The sequence below is a fragment of the Epinephelus fuscoguttatus genome, linkage group LG2 (genome assembly GCF_011397635.1).
Source record: "Epinephelus fuscoguttatus linkage group LG2, E.fuscoguttatus.final_Chr_v1".
NCBI classification, from domain to species: domain Eukaryota; kingdom Metazoa; phylum Chordata; class Actinopteri; order Perciformes; family Serranidae; genus Epinephelus; species Epinephelus fuscoguttatus.
In genome coordinates, this window is record NC_064753.1 from 31,851,055 (window position 1) to 31,870,939 (window position 19,885).

General features: G+C 40.4%; 1 protein-coding gene across 3 annotated transcripts in view; it reads right to left on the minus strand.

The window, feature by feature from the left end:
- The window catches only part of acsf3 (acyl-CoA synthetase family member 3), a 44,962-nt gene extending 27,424 nt beyond the window's left edge, over nucleotides 1–17,538 (minus strand). The window contains exons 1-5 of one of the 3 annotated variants that reach the window (XM_049601479.1): nucleotides 17,228–17,247; nucleotides 14,118–14,913; nucleotides 8,437–8,592; nucleotides 4,071–4,225; nucleotides 2,854–2,999 (exon numbers count right to left, since the gene is read on the minus strand). In XM_049601479.1, coding sequence (XP_049457436.1) covers nucleotides 2,854–2,999; nucleotides 4,071–4,225; nucleotides 8,437–8,592; nucleotides 14,118–14,840 — 1,180 coding nt within the window. In that variant the 5' untranslated portion in view covers nucleotides 14,841–14,913; nucleotides 17,228–17,247. Of the gene's footprint in view, nucleotides 1–2,853; nucleotides 3,000–4,070; nucleotides 4,226–8,436; nucleotides 8,593–14,117; nucleotides 14,914–17,227; nucleotides 17,248–17,440 lie in introns of those variants that run through there. The other 2 variants (XM_049601472.1, XM_049601487.1) reach the window with 2 other exon arrangements.
- Between the last annotated feature and the right edge of the window lie 2,347 nt (nucleotides 17,539–19,885).

Sequence of the window (19,885 nt, forward strand, 5' to 3'; positions counted from 1 at the left end):
TGTGATAGAAAAGAGGAAACTTACTAAGTGTGTGGTCACGCTAATAGTTTGGCTTCTTTTGTCAAATGTGTAGAATAATCAGGGAAAGGTGGCTGAATTAAACAAGCTGTCATTACTGCAGTGGCATCTCATTGGTAGACCCAGGCAATGATGTTGTAGTGTAGGCAAAAGTCTGCACTTTAAACTGCTATCATAAACACTCTGTCAAGACATGAATCCCGATTTACCCCTCCCAAGAAGCTCAGGAGAAATCCAGTCTGGGTCCTTGGTCGATACCGATGTTCGGCCCAGATTATCTGGTAATGTGACAGATTTTCAGATCCAGTCTTAAACCCCTCAAACTGCAAACTTGTTTGATATTTAGGATTAAAATCTGGATGATTAAAGTTAAGAATACGTCAGTGCAAAGCAGTTGACAGTGTTGCCAAGCAATGGTAAACCATCTAGACCTTGAGCTGATATTAGCTAGCACGCTGCTGTTGACACATAAAACTGACAGTTAAAATCTCTACTCCTGGTCTCGCTGAAGAGCAGACAACCGTGCTAACCGCATCTTTAACATTTTCTCATCCAGATAAATTTAGCCCTCTAACTTTTGCTTTTCTCATTGCAAAGCATTGTTGACAAAAAAATCAAGTTGTCTTACCACATCACTCTCCATTTTCTTTATATCAGCTTCCCCATGAGATCATGTGCAGTGGTGCATTTGTGCTCCCTCTGGCACAGTGATCTGAATAATATTCTGTTGTGTGATGAGCCATTATTTTCAAATCTTGCAGTGTGTACATGTTCAGAGGATTAGGGCCATGTTAAAGAAAAAAATAAAATCTTAGATTTCCAGAATAAAGTCGTAAATCTACGAGAATAAGTCAAAATATTACGAGATTAAACTCATAGTTTTAAGAAAAAAGTCACAGATTATGAACGGAAAGTCGGGTAACATGGTATAAAAAGTGACAAAGTGTGTACAAACAGTGTTGGGGGTTACAGTAATATACATTTTAGCAGTACCTAAGTAATATAATGCGTTACCAACAGGATTTAAGGTGATATTATTACATTTACAATGTCACGTAACGTGGTACCACCCGGGAACTGTTCACACTGAGCCACACCACTCCACTTATGACTTTATTCTTGAAATCTACGTTGGTTTTTTTTCTTTCACATGGCCCTAATCTTCCTTCAGATGTTTGAGATTGGAGAGAAGAACATCTGTGACGTTTCCTCTCATGTGCGTGACGCAGGCCAGTTGGTTAAAATTTTAAAGCAGTGATCCTAGACTTTAGGGGGCCTCAGGCCAAGAAGCTCATCGAGGCTCTGACAGTTATACCGTTGTTTGAATGATAGTTACAGGTAGCTAGCTGACTGTCTTAACTAACGGTATCCAGCTGTCCCACGGTTGCTAAAAATGGGCCGCATTTAGGGGGGTTTGGGGTAGTGGCAATGCGCTGTATAGTGCATCAAGGGGGCTCATTTTCCCAAATTTTTTTGAGGAGCCCCAAATATTGACTGGGTTGCCTCTTTTGATGATTTGATGCCGTAAGTCTGAGTTGGCTTTTGACGTGGGCCTGGGGGCCATTTTAGCAAAATGACAGAAAGCCAGGGGCCAGTTGATAAACAAACATTGATATTTAATATATAAATAATTTTCTCTGACCTCTGTCGGTGGGTCTGGGCGATCCTCCCCTGCACTTTTTTTTTTAAAATAAATAAACAAGCTCTATTTTGATGCTTTTTTAATGCACCCTGGCACCTTATTAACATTCAAAATACAAAAAAATTCCCAGTGCAAATCAATTTATTTTCATTTTAAATTAGAAAATGGTCGGCAGGCCATCTGGCATCCTATCAGGCCGTAATTTGACTATCATTGGTCTATAAACTAGACGTCCAGAGGCTCTGAATAAAAACTGGCCCTGTTTTGATAGACACCCAGCAGATTTCACCAACAAATCACCAAAACCACACATAATGAGATGTGCTATTAGCAGCTGCTCCACAAAAAGTTCAACTTTGGAAAAGAATGGAAAACAAAATCCCTACACCTCTGCTTTGTGAAGTCATTTTTATTTTAATTAATCTCCATGAAAGCCGCAAACTCTGTCTAAAACCATACTTCCTACCCACGTTTCTTGGACACACATTTTTTTTATCTATTTAATGTGATTATAGTGAAAGAAATCACTGATTGCAAGTTTGTTGATTGATAATCAGAAGCTAGCAAATTTTAAAAAGTAATGCCAGCTACACATAGGGCTTAATTACTACACAGCAACAACAAACTAAAGAGGTAACAATGATGTTATTTTTTTCCCTCTTTCAGCCTAAAATAACAAATTTCAGACTGATATTTTAGAAGTGCATAACATTCACATTTGGTTTGGTGCTGTAATTCACCTTTATTGATGTTCATACCAGTTAAGAGCACACGAGAAAATGTTGCCCTTGGTTTGTTTTGTCATAAAGAGGTTTTTAAGTTGCTGTAACTGCTGATTATCAGACGCCAAACATGCCTTGAAATGAACGCTTTGTTCTGGCTTCATTTCCTGCCGTTGATCCAGGAGCTGGGTTATAACCTCACCACAGCTGGCTTGGAGAAAGACCAAGACCTGCATCTTCAGCTGTCTCAGTGCCGTTAGTGTTTTTGATCCCTGAGGTCGCATGACATGATTGTTATCAACCAGTGTAAAGGAGTCAGAATAAGCAACTCTCAACACAGGTAGAGAGTGACTGTAGTTTACTCACATCTTACTTTTACTGGTAGTAAAAGAAGTACGTATGTGTGTGTGTGTGTGTGTGTGTGTGTGTGTGTGTGTGCATCAGTGTATCCAGCTGGTCAAACTTGTGTACCTGGGATGCGTTGGCCCTTAAGAGGGTTGGACAGTGCCATGCCGATCTCTGTCATGCCGTAGCGTTCTAGCAGTGTGTGTCCTGTAATCTCCTCCCAGCGCTGCAGAGTGGGCAGAGGGAGAGCAGCGGAGCCTGAAACCATCAGCCTGGGGAGGGAGAAAGAGAGAGAGAGGGAGGGAGAGGGTCAGACATGAGGGAAACACACCAGGCTCTGAAGAACATATTCCAGGGTTATTCTATTCTGACTTTGTGAAACATGTCAATTAAAGTCAGGAATGGAAATTAACTGGGAATCAGTGTAATGATTGATTTGAAAGTTTAGGAAATTTCTGAGAAATATGAAAAGAGGACTAAAAAAAAAAAATTAGGAAGGTCATTTTTGTACATCCACAGTTCATAATATGTGCTGCACAGGCACATCTGAAAAATCAATACAGCATAGAACATCACAATATTTTTGTTTGACAATATTGTATCTTCACACAGTGCCAAGTATTGATTTTTTTATTATTAATATTATAGATGCAAATTAAACTTTAGGTAGCCGACTTGAATAATATAATTAGCTGCTTTTTCAGTCCACTACATACATTTTGCTGCAAAAAATGACTGAAGTGAGACGAACAGACTGAAAACTTTTTCTTATTTGATGAAACAGATGTTGATTAAGTTTTCCTTTCGGGAAATAATTTGCAGGTGTAATAATTTGCAGCATATTTTATCGCAATGCTCAGCATGTTGCAGCACATTTAAAATTCACAATAATATTGCATCATGACCGAAGTATCGTGATCATATTGTTTCGCGGAGCCTCTGGTGATTCCCATTCCTAGTTATTTTGGGAGTAAAGAAGTTGGGAATTTTGTCCACAGTGTTCCTGGTCAAAAATGCTGCAGCATATCAAGAGGCAATAACATGCCATCTAAAAACAATAGCAAATAGCCATTTTGATTTGCATGCACACATATATACAGCCACCAACTTCATGGCTCCTTGACAAAGATTGTACCAGATGCCTTTTTTTGCAGGTGCCTCCTATCATTTCGTGACAACCATTTAATGACACTTTCAGCTGTCTAAGGAAGCAACTTTATATTTCCCCATGTCTTTATAACGGCTTTTCCATTAATTTGTCCCCATTCTGTACATACACACATGCACATATGTGTATCCATGCACCAACCCATGAGTAAGCAATCTGTCACTGATGCCAGTACCTGATCCTCTCTTTGCAGACCGCTTTGACAAAGTCCTTGACGTGAGGCTGTGTGAAGTGCTGATCATAGTACTGGATCAGCTTAGAGTATATAGTTGGCACGGCCATGAACACATTAACCAGGGGAGCCTTGGAGCTCAGCAGCATCTCCCACACCTGGGACACAGAGAGAGAGAGAGAGACAGAAAGAGAGAGATAAGCACAACATATAAGCGAACAGGGAGTGAGGGAGAGAGGCAGATAAGAAAAGGCGAAAAAAAGGAAAGAGGTGTATCTAATGGACGGGGCCATGCAAACTAAATTATTACATCCAGGTTCATCCCATTAGCACATGTGAAAAGTGCCATTTTTTTCATTTATTTGATGTAAATGGCAGAGTAAGGTCCAGACAGTACCCTCATATTAAACCTGTCAACACAACGCCAAAAAAAGACAAGAAAGAAAATCAAGATTTGTAAAGGTCAGGAGGAGGAAAACAGCAGACTGCTGAAGGGCAGAGCCGGCACGTCGGCCAGTTAAAAGGCCTTCTGTACGGCTACTTTTGACAAATGTGCTTTTTGACTGTTGCAGAGGGAGCCACTCACATCCTCCGCTGCGGCGAGCAGGCTGCTTTAAAACACAACGGCGTTAATGTACATAAACATACATCGTGAACTACGTGCACATATAAAAAATACTGTTCAAATATCACATAAACTCACTTGTTCAAGGACAAAGCTATTTTACACACCCCGCCCCACTCACTCCCTCTCATCCCTCACACACACACACAAACACACAGGCTGGGTACATCACAGTAGACGATGGGAGGATGGGAACGACAGCATGAATTAAGTGAAGGTGAACGACAGCTTCTCTAAGTCCTGTCGCCCCCCCCCCCCAGGAGACAAACGCTCCTCCCCAGCTGTCTCCGATTCCCCTCCCCTCTCAGTCTACTTATCCTCACTACTTCTTCTTCTTTCACTCTACCTCCATTCCCAGAGTGCTTCTTTTTCATTCTCTACTTTCATCTCTGACCCCCACATCTTCCCTTCATCTTTCTCTCTTTCTCTCTCCCCTCTCCCCTTCGCTCTCTATCTCACATTCACTTACCTCCTCTCTCCATTTCGTAATTTCCTGCTTCGCTGCCTCTGCAGTCTCTCTCACCCTTTCTCTATTTCACACACACACACACACACACACACACACACACACACACACACCTAGACACATACTCACACACAGAAAGATGCAGTCTCTCCCATCATCCCTCTCACCTACAGTAGCACCACATCCTTCTTAATGTGCCAACAATTTCTAAACTCTTTCTTCCTCTTCTCCACAGAGTCACCTCGTCGTAGACTAATCTATTATCTATCTAACTTCTCTCACCTCCTCTGCGTCTCATAAACAAACATAACTGAGATTTATAAGCCAATAGCGCTGAAATGATCAAGACTTTTCAACAGTCCAATTAGATCCCTATCTCGTTCCTCACAATATCATTATAAGTGAATCTTAAAAAACTGTGGGGGCTTCATGGTTCACCTGTACACACACAGAATAAAACTTTGTGCAGAGGGAAGGATTAGTGACTGAGTGTGCCCTGACCATTCTGGGTGGTGTCTATCAAGTGCAGTGGAGCGCTTCCACCAAGTCCAGACTGGAGGGGAGAGGAAGGCAATTTATGTCCGTCAAAGAGCTGGCCTCCACCTAGGGGACAGGATGTGATGAGAGCCGAGGGCCATGGCCTGCATCCTAAACAACTCTATGATCTGCTCGGGGCTCAACAGTAAACATGGGACTCAAATAGATTTGCTAATTCCTCTGGAGAAGGGCTGGATGTTGAACGTTGACATGACTGCAGCGCTGAATATTGAAAACTGTCAAGTATCAAAAGTTTGCATTAATGCTTGGTCAGATCTTTAATCTAATTTACTTAGTTGTTCATTAGCTATCATAATTGCATTAATTTTACACTGCGTTTAAATTAAGAAAGCTTTTGTGCAGTGGTTTGTGTTAAAACTAAATTAAACTCTTGTGTGTTTGGTTCATTTTGTTAAAAAGAAAAAAATCCTCAATGTAAGGTATCAAAAAAGGCATAGTTTTGGAATTGGCCATAGACTTTATAAAATAATCGACACAGCTAATGACTGATTAGTTGGTGACTGATTAGTTTATGTAAGAGTTCGGTATTTCTGCCATCTTGGTTTGTTGGAATCAGAGCCAACCATAGCTGGATGACAAGGTGGAGCAGTTGGAGGAGTGAGGGGTCGATCTGACTCACAAGAAATTACGCTATAGGGTCGCTACGAAGTCTCTTCTTCATGCTGCTTTTGCATTTTTACACAGAACCAAACCACGGCGACATCGTGTTGCTCCACTATGTGATTTAAGACAGCATGCCAGGGTCGTAGAATCAGAAGAGGTGTGACAGGTGTGACATGTAGCACAACAGCATCGGCCTCTAGTGTGACATATAAAATTTGCGTGGCAATAACAATCATTTACCATCCTTGTTATATGGAAGTCACACAGTGCCATGTATCAACTAATATGACAAATACAAATTAAACTTTAGGTAACCTGTGTGACCAATGTAATCAGTTACTTTTTCACTCCACTAGATACATTTTGCTGCTGCAAAAAAAAAAACAAACTGAAAACTGAAGTGAGATGAACAGACTGAAAACTTTTCCTTATTAGATGAAACAGATGTTGACAAAGTTTTCCTTTTGGGACATAATTTATAATTGAAAAAGGGTGATAAATTGTAATATATTTTATCTCAATACTCAGCATATTGCAACATATTAAAAATCGCAATAATACTGTATCGTGACTTATGTATTGTGATAATATCGTATCGTGGATCCTGATGATTCCCACCCCTAGAGTATAATAAAGGAGAGAACACTGGACAATGAAAATTAGAGTGTTTTAAACAACTGTTAGTACAGCTATGTGCTCTCAGAAGAGTTCTGGAAACAGTGAGCATACATTAGCGCTTTAAAAGCCATCCAGAGATGGCAAAAAGAGTTTGCAGTGGTCTTTGCAACAAATTCAGTGTTGCATCATCATTTATTCTCTGAATCTGTTTCCATTACACTTAGCTGCATTAACCTTTTATTGATACACCTCTCTCAAGCGTAATCGAATTTTTCTGTGATATTTCAAGACATTTTTTGTGTTCCTACTCAGGCTTTTTTTATGCCTCCCTTTAATTAGATATCACAATAATGTCTGTGACAACCTATTTTCTAATGTGTTAATAAATAATTTCCTCACGATTAATCATAATGTTAACTGCTGTGATGAAGTAGTCTGTGTTTATTCAAATGTAAAACAAGAAATCTGACCGGTGCTGTCGTGTGAGCCCCAGGAAGAGTCTCTGCCCCATTTGAAATAGACTTATAAGCGCTTTACTGGATCACAATTCCTGCACTGAAAATTTTTGTCACTATCTCCAGGCGAAATCAGAAAAAATCAATGTCGGCCTCTGCTGCCTAGGCTACCCTTCAGAGATCTTAGGGGATAGAAGAGACAGACTATCGATCACTTCATCAATGTACTGTTACTTCAGGAGGAGGAGAATAAAGGCTTTTTTCTGAGGGTGAGAGGAGGGGTTTTGTGGTTTGGTACACAAGGTCAGGGATAACAGCTGAATACTGATAGCTTTTACAGTGTAGCAATACCCATGTTGACAGATACATATGTCCTTTCAAGACCTTCCCTTTCCATCTACCTTTGCCGCCATTAAACTGCAGAGATCCTGACGTATAAACCAAAACACCCAACAATGCAAAATGTGGACATCTACACCCCTATATGTTCCAAAACTACACCACACACACATACACACACTTAGCACCCCATCTTCCCCTCCCTTCTCAGGGCCAAACAAGCACCATCATCCTTCAATGTCAGCTCATCGATTGATCCGCTGCTTAAGCCCCTGCCGTGAGTCGGCATTGGTCAGATACAAAGCCACACAAGGCAATTCATCACTGAGCCCCAAACACTTAGTTTGACAGTCAGAGAGGGAGGAGGAGGAGGGACTGACAGAAGGAGAGAGGAGGAGACGAAACGGGGGAGAGAGGAAGGAGAAGAAAAGTGGAAGGGGAAAGGGAAACACTGATAGAGAAAGAGGGAGTGACGTGGAAAGAGCTGAAGGTCTTTTTCAGCACAGCAGCACCCTGCCCACACATGACTTCTACATCTGAAATACTCCTTAGCCTCACTGTCAATGATAGCTGCGCTCTCATAGTCACCTCCTGAGCCTTACAGCTGTGCAACTGCCTCTTTTGTTCAGGTGTGTTAATGAAAATGTGTGCTGCACCAAGAGAAAGAGTAACAAGCTCGAGACAGAGACGGAGTGCAGTGGAGACCTTCTGAGGCTGGAATTCAGGCAGCATGATGCAGGTGGCGCCCACCCAGAGCGGGCACAGCAGCTTGTTAACGATGCCATGCACGTGGTGGAGCGGCAAGGTGTGGAGGATGACATCATCTCTGGACCACGCCCACTCTGAAACCAGACATTGGACCTGATGGTGACAGCAGGAAAGAGAGAGCGGGGTCAGCAACCTCAGTCAGCTTCCACTGCTGCAGACATTTGTTACAATATTTTGTGGTGGTGTGTTGCAGTTCAGTTGTTTAACTTCTTGTACCTATTTCCCTCTAAACTGCTGTATTCACAACTCAATTAGTAATTTCCTGCTGCTGTAAGAATGACTTCTGACAACCCCTGCGGACAATGAATTTGGTTACAGTTGAGAGCATAACAATAACTCAAAGTTATTATGAAATAACCGCATTATGGTCTACTGAGACTCCTGTTAGTGGAGAAATCTCCATACAGCTCTGCAACAATTAATTTCTCCCTGCGTGATGTGCAAACTGTTAGTATAGAAAGAAACACCAAAAATTTGATGTTAATTATTCATGTTTTGAAATGCTTTCATTATACCTGCTCTGAAATTGAGTGTCTCAGCATGATGTCATGTCACTGTATGTTTATAGCAGGTTGCAGGAATAAAAGAAAAATCCCCAGCAAACAACAAAATAGGCGCAATTCACTTAGGCATGTTTTCATTGTTTAAGTGTTGCACATTGAAGAAGCCAGTTATTATGCAATACCACGTTTTAAGTGTTATCATATAAGGCCTAAATAGTACATGGTGGATTGCTTGACTGTTTCTCACAGAAAATGACCCCTCAGTTACTGCAGGAATGAGGGATACTGAAGAAGGATTTCACAGCTGGAGAGATGCTCTTGTTATAAAAATGTCTGTGCAGTTGAATGATGCAAATACTTTTGATATTGGTGCTAAACAACAAGAGAAAACAGAGACAAAGGGTGATGGAATTTGCTTTTCCCAAGAGGTGGAAAACCTACAACTTCCAGATTGCACTATGCCACACTGGGCCAATAAATGCTGTTGGGTTATGTAATGCGAGTTGCTCGTCCGCACAATATGGCAGCCAGCCTCTGACAAACATTCTCATATTATAGTTAAACAGTAAGTTAAAACACATAAATAGGCAATGCAGTATGTATTTTAGTGTTTGATCTGAGTATTTTTAGCCCTCATTTTTCACAATAAAGGAAACAGTATGGCACCCACTTCATGTTCGCAAACTCTCATATTACAGGTAAACTGTGCACTAAAATATGATTCTAAAGGCATTATGGGTGATAAATAGGCAACAGAGAACCAAAATCTTGGTTTATTTTCGATCAGCACTGCCTGGTTTTGCAGTCTGATCAAAGTTTGAGACAGACAGAGCGAGTCTGTGGTGGCGGGCATACAAAACATGAGGAATTACAATCTGTAGTTTGGGCAACAGCCCTAGGGCCAGCAAAAATCAGCTGGATTATTGCAAATGAGCAGGGAGATCTGTGCACCAGCAGAATAGATGTAGGCTAAGTCTATCACAGATCATGTACTGTACACATACAGTGCCCTCCAAAAGTATTGGAACAGTGAGGCCAATTCCTTTATTTTTGTTGTAGACTGAAAATATTTGGGTTTGACATCAAAAGATGAATATGGGACAAGAGATCAACATTTCAGCTTTTATTTCCAGGTATTTACATCTGGATCTGATACACAACTTAGAAGATAGCACCTTTTGTTTGATCCCACCCATTTTTCATGAGAGCAAAAGTATTGGAACATGTCACTGACAGGTGTGTTTTGCTGCCCAGGTGTCTCCCAATTACACCGATTATTCAAACAATAAATAGCACTGAATGTCTGAACTCAGTTTCAGATTGGGTACGATAGATTTTGCCTGTGCAGACTGCATTTAGAGGTGGAACCAACATGAAAACCAGAGAGCTGTCTATGGGTGAAAAAGAAGCAATTGTGAATCTGAGAGAAGATGGACAATCAATCAGAGCCATTGCACAAACATTGGCCATAGCCAGTACAACCATTTGGAATGTCCTGAAGAAGAAAGAAACCACTGGTATACTAAGCAACAGGCGTCGAACAGGTAGACCAAGGAAAACATCAGCAGTTGATGACAGAAACATTGTGAGAGCTGTAAAAAAAGACCCTAAAACAACTGTTAGTGACATCAGCAACAACCTCCAGAGGGCAGGAGTGAAGGTATCACAATCTACTGTTCGCACAAGACTTCATGAACAAAAGTACAGAGGTTACACCAGAAGATGCAAACCACTCATTAGCAAGAAGAATAGGAAGGCCAGGCTGGAATTTGCCAAAAGGTACAGAGATAAGCCTCAAAAATTCTGGGAAAAAGTTTTATGGACTGATGAGACAAAGATTAACTTTTTCCAAAGTGACGGAAAGGAGAAAGTTTGGAGAAAGAAAGGATCTGCTCATGATCCCAAACATACAAGCTCATCTGTGAAACACGGTGGAGGTAATGTCATGGCTTGGGCTTGCATGGCTTCTTCTGGGACGGGCTCTTTCATCTTCATTGATGATGTAACACATGATGGCAGCAGCAAAATGAACTCAGAAGTCTACAGAAACATTTTGTCTGCTAATTTAAAGAAAGATGCAACCAAACTGATTGGGAGATCCTTCATCATGCAGCAAGATAACGACCCAAAACACACTGCCAAAACAACAAAGGAGTTCATCAGGGGCAAGAAGTGGAAGGTTTTAGACTGGCCAAGTCAGTCTCCAGACTTAAACCCAATAGAGCATGCATTTTACCTGCTGAAGAGGAGACTGAAGGGAGTAACCCCCCAAAACAAACAACAACTGAAAGAGGCTGCGGTGAAAGCCTGGAAAAGCATCACAAAAGAAGAATGCAAAAGTTTGGTGATGTCAATGGGTCACAGGCTTGATGCAGTTATTGAAAGCAAAGGATTTGCAACTAAATATTAAGTCTCATTCACTTCAATCTATTTTAAGTTTATATGTTCCATTACTTTTGCTCACCTAAAAATTTTGTGTTCCATTACAAATAATGCTATCTTCTAAGTTGTGTATCAGATCCAGATGTAAATACCTGGAAATAAAAGCTGAAATGTTGATCTCCTGTCTCATATTCATCTTTTGATGTCAAACCCAAATGTTTTCAGTCTACAACAAAAGTAAACGAATTGGACTCACTGTTCCAATACTTTTGGAGGGCACTGTACGACCCTCATTATTGTATTACAAAACTGGTTGAAATCTCCCTTTAATGTCTTATTTCTTCTTATTGTTCAGGATGTCACTTTACAGCGGTTTATGTGATTTCTAAAGGCTGCAAATATCTGATACATAATGGACCTCATCTTTTTTAAAACAAAAGTACAATATGTTCAGGCATATTTTTGTACAGCGAAAAAGGGAATGTTGTTGCCGTGCATTCAGTGAGTTTCAGGCACTTCTTCCCTTCATTATTTGCTTTTAGTCTTGGATTAAGGTAAATGAAAATTTGTATCAAAAATGCCTTGTAATTTCAAACTCATAAAGTCAATTTTATTTACATGACTCAAAACCACAAATATGTCTTATACAACACATAACACCTTCCATCCTCAGACCCCACCAACTCGCCATTCAGGTTCACGCTGTTACCAAAATTAGATTCGAGTATGGGGGGCATGGAAACTGACTGAACTTCATCCTGTATCTGTTTAAACACTTTTATGTTTCAGACTGTGAATATCAAGTTATGAAGAGGTACATTAAATTTAGTGTATTGCAATAGGCTTAATTTAAATACTGCTTTTGTGATACTGTTCAAGCCCTGTTGAGGCTGGGTGAGAAAAGCTGCTCAAGCAACTAGAATGGATAATTTGTCGCTTAGAGATGTATTAAATTGCATATATATATATATATATATATATATATGCATATTGTACATATTCTATATGATGTATATACCATAATGTAAATCATGCCAAAAAAATCAGTATATATATATTCATATCTCCAAGCTTAAATGTGGTAGTTATATAGTAAATTTATTTTCCTTTCCAGTTTGCCTCAAGTCTTTATCCACATTAACCTGACGGAGGAGCTTTCCAGGAACTCTGACAACCTGATGTTGCTGCCTTCCAGGAAAAAGGACAGACTCACTTAATCACTCACTCGCTCAGTCACTTCCCAGGGCCAACCAGAGACAAATCAGGATCTGCCTTCTTTCAGAGGGATTTCATTTTCCACACTATCGGACATGTAGGTCAGTTTCTCTTAAAAATATACAGGAAAATCTTCGGAGATCTCTAATGGCATAAATTAGTGATTATTCAGAAAACTCGACTGGAACAAAAGAGGGATGATGCTAATCAGGGAGTCTAATGTGGGTGTGAGGATGTCTGAATACTTTTTGCACTCAGAAACATGCATACATTTTATGTATCTCCATTTGTTGGAACTCAGGCTTCGTAATCTCTGCCTGTGCTGCATGAAATATCAAATGCCATGTTTTAAATAAATCAAACTCAGAAAACAAACGTGGACAGCATGAAAAAGATTATGTAAATTTGTTGAAAAACTAGATTTCTGACTTTGGAGGCGCTGGTGTCTGAGCTTCCTACAAGCTACTGAATGCACTGAAGCGTTTACACTTCCCACCCTCTAAATATTGTGGTGACTACAAACATTATATAACATTAAATCTTTAAAAAGGTAAGTTTAATAAAGTCCCCTTGTATAAATTTAACATTAGCTAACACAGAAACTATGGTGAACAAAAAACATCTTTTTCATTCATTTACTGTAACTGTTAATTCTGGTAGGGGTCATGGGGGGCCTGGAGCCTGTCCCAGCTGACACTGGGCGAGAGGCGGGGTACACCCAGGGCTGACACATGGAGACAGACAACCATTCACACTCACATTCACACATACGGACAATTTAGATTCACCAGTTACCCTTGGTTACCCTGCATGTCTTTGGCCGGAGTACTGGGAGAAAACCCACGCTGACAAGGGGAGAACATGCAAACTCCACACAGAAGGGCTCCCCCAAACACGCCATGTTGGTTGTGGGGTCTGTGTCATGTTGTGGGAGTGACCTTGTAGCCTCTGTTCCCCAGTATAGTGGAAGAGTAACTGCATATTTATGTGTAAAAATGTGAAAAGTCCTGTTAGTAACGTTAGAAATCAAACTATTTCAGCCACGTCTGCCTTTGAGCGAAATATTGTCTTATTTGTGTCACCTCATAAAGGAGTAACAGCACACACTCAAATAACATACCTGTTTTCCTTGTCTACATGTCAGCACTGAAAATGGAGTTTCTGAAAATCTAACCCTAGACGGACTTTTACAAAAGGTTTGTTTTCAGTGACCTAAAACTCAGTTTGCATGTGGACAAAAGGTAAAAATGCAGTGAAATGGCTGCATTGTAGAAAGACCAGAGAGTTCACAAACAACCCACACTGCTCATTACTTTAATTAGCCACAGCTTTTTTAGTCCATTAGCACAAGCTGTTCCATCTCCTGCTATGTCAAGGCTGTAAACCAACCATTTCACTGCTGATAAACATGACCTGTTCATTAAACTAGAAGCCTGTGAGCCTATGACAAAAAGGAGTTAAAAGATGTCATTTACTTTATGTTTCCAATGTAATTATGGTTTAAAAGACAACATTTACCATGGCTTGGATGTTGCTGTGTGTATGTAGAACTCCCTTGGGTCTCCCTGTGGTACCACTGGTGTAGATGATCATAGCTGGTCGATCGGCCCAGTCCGTGATGCCTCCTTTCTCCTTCTCCTGGGTGTCTACTTCATCTAAATTTCTCAGGTCAGAAGTCGGGGGCAGTGTCAAGCATGGCAGCCCCAGCCTCTGTGCCAGTGGCTCAAGGGTTTCAGCATAGGGATGCCCTGCCACCAGCAGTGAACTCTGGGAGTCAGAGATGATGTACTCCAACTCAGATTCAGGGTGCTTTCGGTAAAGTGGCACCGCCGTCCCACCACTCATCCAAGCCGCCCACTGTGCCACTGTATAGGAAGCATCATTGGCACACAAGAAGGAGATTCGTTTTCCTCCCAGACCCCCAAAGTCAGAGTTGAGAGCGGTGCTGATTCTACCCGCAAGACCTAAGCTGCTGCAATACAGCTGCTTGTAGCTGTGACTGCCACTGCTGTCTATGATAGCAAGCTTATCTCCAAATGCTGGGGCTTTAGTAAACACTGGCCTCTGGTTTATCCTTGATGACGGTGCTATAGTCCATCTATGAGCCCCTCTTTGAACCACAGCTCCCAGTAGCCATTGCCCTGGCTTTGATGGGATACAAGTTCTGTGAAGAGGGGCTTTCCAGTGAGGTAATGCCCACTTCAGAGAGTGACAGGCGGCAGCAACGACTCCTGACAGCATGTTTGAGCTGCTCAGACCCTCCAGAGTCAGAACCTCAGGATGGCTCCATCCTCAGCCTCTTGCATCCGGACATCTGTGAGTTGACAGGAAAAAGGATTAGTTTTATCAAGCAACAGACAGAGTTTGACATCTTTCCCTGAAGGCAAAATACCATATGAATCCAAGTATCCTCCTGACGTCCTTCTGTAATATTTAATTTGACCAATTGGCAATCACTTTTCCTTCACTTTCATTCATCTAGCATTGCACTAATTAACACAAGTTCAGTGCACATGGTTTCAATTTATTGCTTCTATCACTTAGCGAATAGAAAAAGGGACAGGTTGAAAAAATGATTAGTTAATTATTAGAAAAATTAAAGCTGGAGACATTACAAAAGATAGATTGCCAAAATCAAAGCAGCAGAGGCTGAGGAATGCTGACTATTATTCTAAAATATCCTGCATAATATTGGATCCTACATTTTCCATGATAAGACTCATTGCTCTGCATAACTCCAGGTTGTAACTCAGACTCCTTGACATCATCAAGACTGTTTTGGTCAGACTTTGGGAAGCTCCCACCAGAGTCACAGAGTTAATTATATATATATGTTCTCAGTGGCATGGGAACACTCTCTGTGATGATTAAACTGCAGTGAAGTGTCTCTTTCTGAGTTTTTGGACTGTTGATCTATCTGAGGAGAGCGTCTGTGTCTGTGTGACTGTCACCACTGTCTATGATCTTTTCTATTTCTAAAGACATGTTTTATGTGTTTCTATAAACATATAATAATCAGAATCACTTCTCCCGGCCAAGTACGTACACACAGAAGGACTGTGACTCAGTTTGCTTTTAAAGTGAAATAGATATTCAGCTAAAAACAAGGACAGCAAAGCTAAATCTGCTGATTTGAAGCTAGATATATAAACTAGTAGTTTTAACTACATTTTGCAGCAGCTTGCTGGTAGTTCAACTGCAGTTATTTGCAGTATGAATCAAATACTTAAGTTACATTTTCGCAATTTTTTTGTGTTGTTAACTGGTGAAACTGCAAAGAATTTTGGCCCATGAAAGGAAAGGAATGATTTTTTTAATTTTCATTTTACCATTGCTTCTCAACTGTAATTAAACCACCTGCAACAACAAATTAGTTGCTAGTATTTATTATATACTATTAATAAATGTTAGAATGCTATTTTAAAAGTTACCTGGCTCACTGAGTAAACCTCTACCTGGACTCCTGTTTATCTATTTATTTTGTGTTTATGAACTGTGAACTAGGGCTGGGAGATATGTCATGAAAATCATATCACAATATTTTTAGGCTATATCTCAATATTTGGTATATATCTCGATATTTTTAAATCTCCTTAAAAGCACTTCATCAACCCTAGGACTGGGTGAATCAAACATAATATTTCTGACTAAATACCCTCTCTGATGTGACACAGTTGTAGGGATGACTATTGTTTTGTTTTGTTTTTTCAGAAAATATTAACACAACGAGATTCTTGATCAATAATCACCAATAATGTGGATATCACGACTAAGTGGGTTAAGCCAAGTGTTAAAGCAAATAGAAAAGTCTGGTTAGAAATCACACAGCCAGTAGTAATTAATATTATACTTACATTGTGTGCAATTACTATTATTCATTTATTTACTTATGTGCGATAATGTCAACATAATGTTCATGGCATATGTTGGCACTGCTTGTGTGTGCATTTGTGTGTGTGAATGAATTATATCTTATCCCCTCCTTTATTATTAATTCATTACTTTTATAATGAGTTCCTTTGTATTCTGTGCATTAAATTTTGTTGTATTTATTTACAATGACAACAAAAGGAACTGACTTGAAATGAATAGTTGATTCATTTACATCACTTTACTGTAATGCAGACATTTTAAAGAACACCATAAATCCAAAATCATGCTACAACAATATCCAAAATCGAACACAATATATAGTCTCATATCTCCCAGACCTACTGTGAACAAGCAGGCACTTTTTACAATAAACTAAATTGAGTGGCATTTTTTCTGGCATGTGACTTTTAGTATTATTTAGTTAGAATTTTGTACAACATGCAATTTAGTGTCAATTTGATCAAGGTTACTTTCAACTACTTTTCTAAGTAGCTTCAGTTAACCAAACAAGACTTCTCCCCAGGGTAGACTCTGAGTTCAACTTCAGCTTCCCTAATACTGTTATAATGAATATATAAAAACAACACAATGACATTTGTAACCAGTAGATTGTGTTTAAACTTTTCAAACCCATAACGTTATTCAGTGTAACTGTGCCCACTGAAATTAATGAAACACTGTCGAGTTAAAACAGAAATTAGCGAACTGTTCTTTCTGTTGCTGCCACGAATGTTTGTCAAGTTCAGTAAAGTTACCTGTGATTAACCGTTAAGCTAATGTTGACTGCTTTTGACATAATGTTAGATAACTGACAGCGAATGACAGAAGACGACCCTGATACAGACCGGAACTCAGCCACAAAGTACGGACGAAAAAAATCCCGTCTTTACAACAAATAATGCGTGAATATTTATGTTATACCCGTGTTCCGCTGTACACATGTCCCCTAAAATTCATATTTCTCTTACCAATACATGAACCGTTACGTCTTGTAGTGAAGGACAGCGCAACGGCCTTACTCTTCCGACATGAAACAAGTGCTGCGTCAATGGTTCCTGCCTCGTAAGTACACAGTACGAGTACACAGTAGCTCTTGAGTGGTGACTGAGATTTTAAAAATAGTAATTGTTCGAGAACATTGTGTTTTGTGATTTTAATGACTATTTTTCCACTATTTGATTTAAAGGGGAACTATGCCCATTTTCAAAACTCATACACTTAGTGTCTATGGTCTGAGACAGCATAAAAATCTAAGTAAAAATTAACATCTCTTTCACAAATCCATAAACTAAAGTGCTAAAACTCAAGTTTATGGTGTCATAAGGCTCCCAATAAACACAAACTGGAATGTTATGGATCAGTGGTTCACAACTGGTGGGTCATGGTCCAAAGGTGGGTCGCAAGTTCATTCTGAATGGACTGCAAGTGACTCGAAACGTGTCAAGTTTGTAAAAAACACACTTTATTTTTAAGTACAGTGAATTTCCGGCACAGAGCTTTTATTTTAAATGTTGTTTCCTGTTGTAGATTGAGTGAAAAATGGACAGCTACTTAACAGACACAGCAAACTAGCTAAACGACATGGCCAAATGCAAGTATGATGCTGAATGTATGACCTTGAACTAAGACTCAGGAGGAATTCTGGATTACTGTTATAGATTACTGTTATAGATGACACTGAGAGCGCCCAGGGGAATGCTATGAGTATATGGGAACATTTTCTAATTAAGAACTGAGAACATTACAATGTAGTGTTCATTTGGGGGGGAAAGAAAACCAAGCTTTACGCCCTATGACATCACAAGTTTGAGACTTACTTCCTCAGTTTCTGGCTTTGACGGAGAGTAGCTTAGGTTCACAAATATTGATTACACCTTTCTAGGCCATGGAAATGTCACACTGGAATTCTTAATGTAGGTGGTGTTACCCTTAAATGAGCACCTGTGCAGATAATTATGACATTGCATTGCCTTTAAGATGAATTAATGTAGTTTTTTTGTATTAGATGAGGCCTATTTAACCTTTTTGTTGGAAATTTATGAGTTTAAATATTACACACATGATCTGATGTAGTACTTTCTGCTAAATGTAAGAGGCAACACAATCATTTCTAAAGCCACTGGAATACATAGTGAGTATACCCACTTCCTCCTCGGTAAGATATCCATCTACCTAGTAGTGCACCCACGTCATCAACTACAAGTGCACCACTGGGTAACTCTATCACTGATTACAGAGATATTAGCATTACTTGTTGTTTTTTGTCTGCCATCCTGTGGTCCCTAACTCTGCTAGGTAGTTGTTGGCAAGGCCTGCGCCCATTTTGGAGGACCTGCAGATCCAAAGTAGAGGCTGCTCACCAGAGATGAGGACAGGGGCAGAGAGAATGCAGCATATATGCAGCTACCCCACACAGAGCTGTGTTTGGCTTTAGATCGCATGCCAGTCCTACCACTCAGTGTGCCAACTAGCTTGGCTGGCTTCATCATCACAGTGCAAGTGGGCACATTCAGCCGCCAGCTGGCAGTCGCGTGCCTCAGATAAGAGAATGGTACAGACATGGCACACGTTCAAAAAGTTTTCACTTCCCTCCCCAAACCCCCTACACTGCAAACGAGGATGGCATGTTCCTAACGAAATTGGAGCCTTTGTTTCAGAGAACTCCCCTCCACTCTCAGGAATAGTATCGTCAAAGACCACTCGTTCCCATTCGTGGGGAAAACGCTATTCAAGGGGATGCTATGCTACCCCAGCAGCTATGTAATTTCCAGAGACTCCTTTTTTGTAGGATATTTGTACAGTCTTTAGTCTTTTTTGATGCAGATGGCACTGCCGCATTTTCTAAGGATTCAACCTAAAAAAGACCGAATGTCGTCTTCGATTAAACAAAATAAGGCACAGACGACCCATGTTTTTGGATTTGTTTCCTGGAAGTTGGCCATATTTTTGACATGCGCTATATGGGGACTGGAATCTGAGCCATTGAGGGAGTTATCTACAGCTACTGGAGACATGCAGGGATGGATGAAGAGTGGAGGATGATAAAGGGTATCATGTATTTGTTTGTTTGTCAGAGGTGAGAGGACAAGACATGGCTACCGTCAGGAGTTATGGTTACGGTTATGGCGAAAACACGATTAGAAAGAGTATCAAGCAGGAGCTGGCACTCTGATGCAATGGCCTGCTGCCAGCACACCATTCAGCAAAGACCACCTGAAAGGATCTCGCCGCTGATGGGCAGGATGGCCGCGAGCAGGCGCCAACTCCCATCTTGGCAAAGGACTGCATCTGAGGAAAAGAGAAAGAGGGAAAGAGGGGACCCCCCACAGATCTATGAGAGAGGCTGAGATGGTAACACAAACCGTGGGGAGTACCCAAGCATGTGTCAGGTTGGCATCAATGTGAGAATCTCT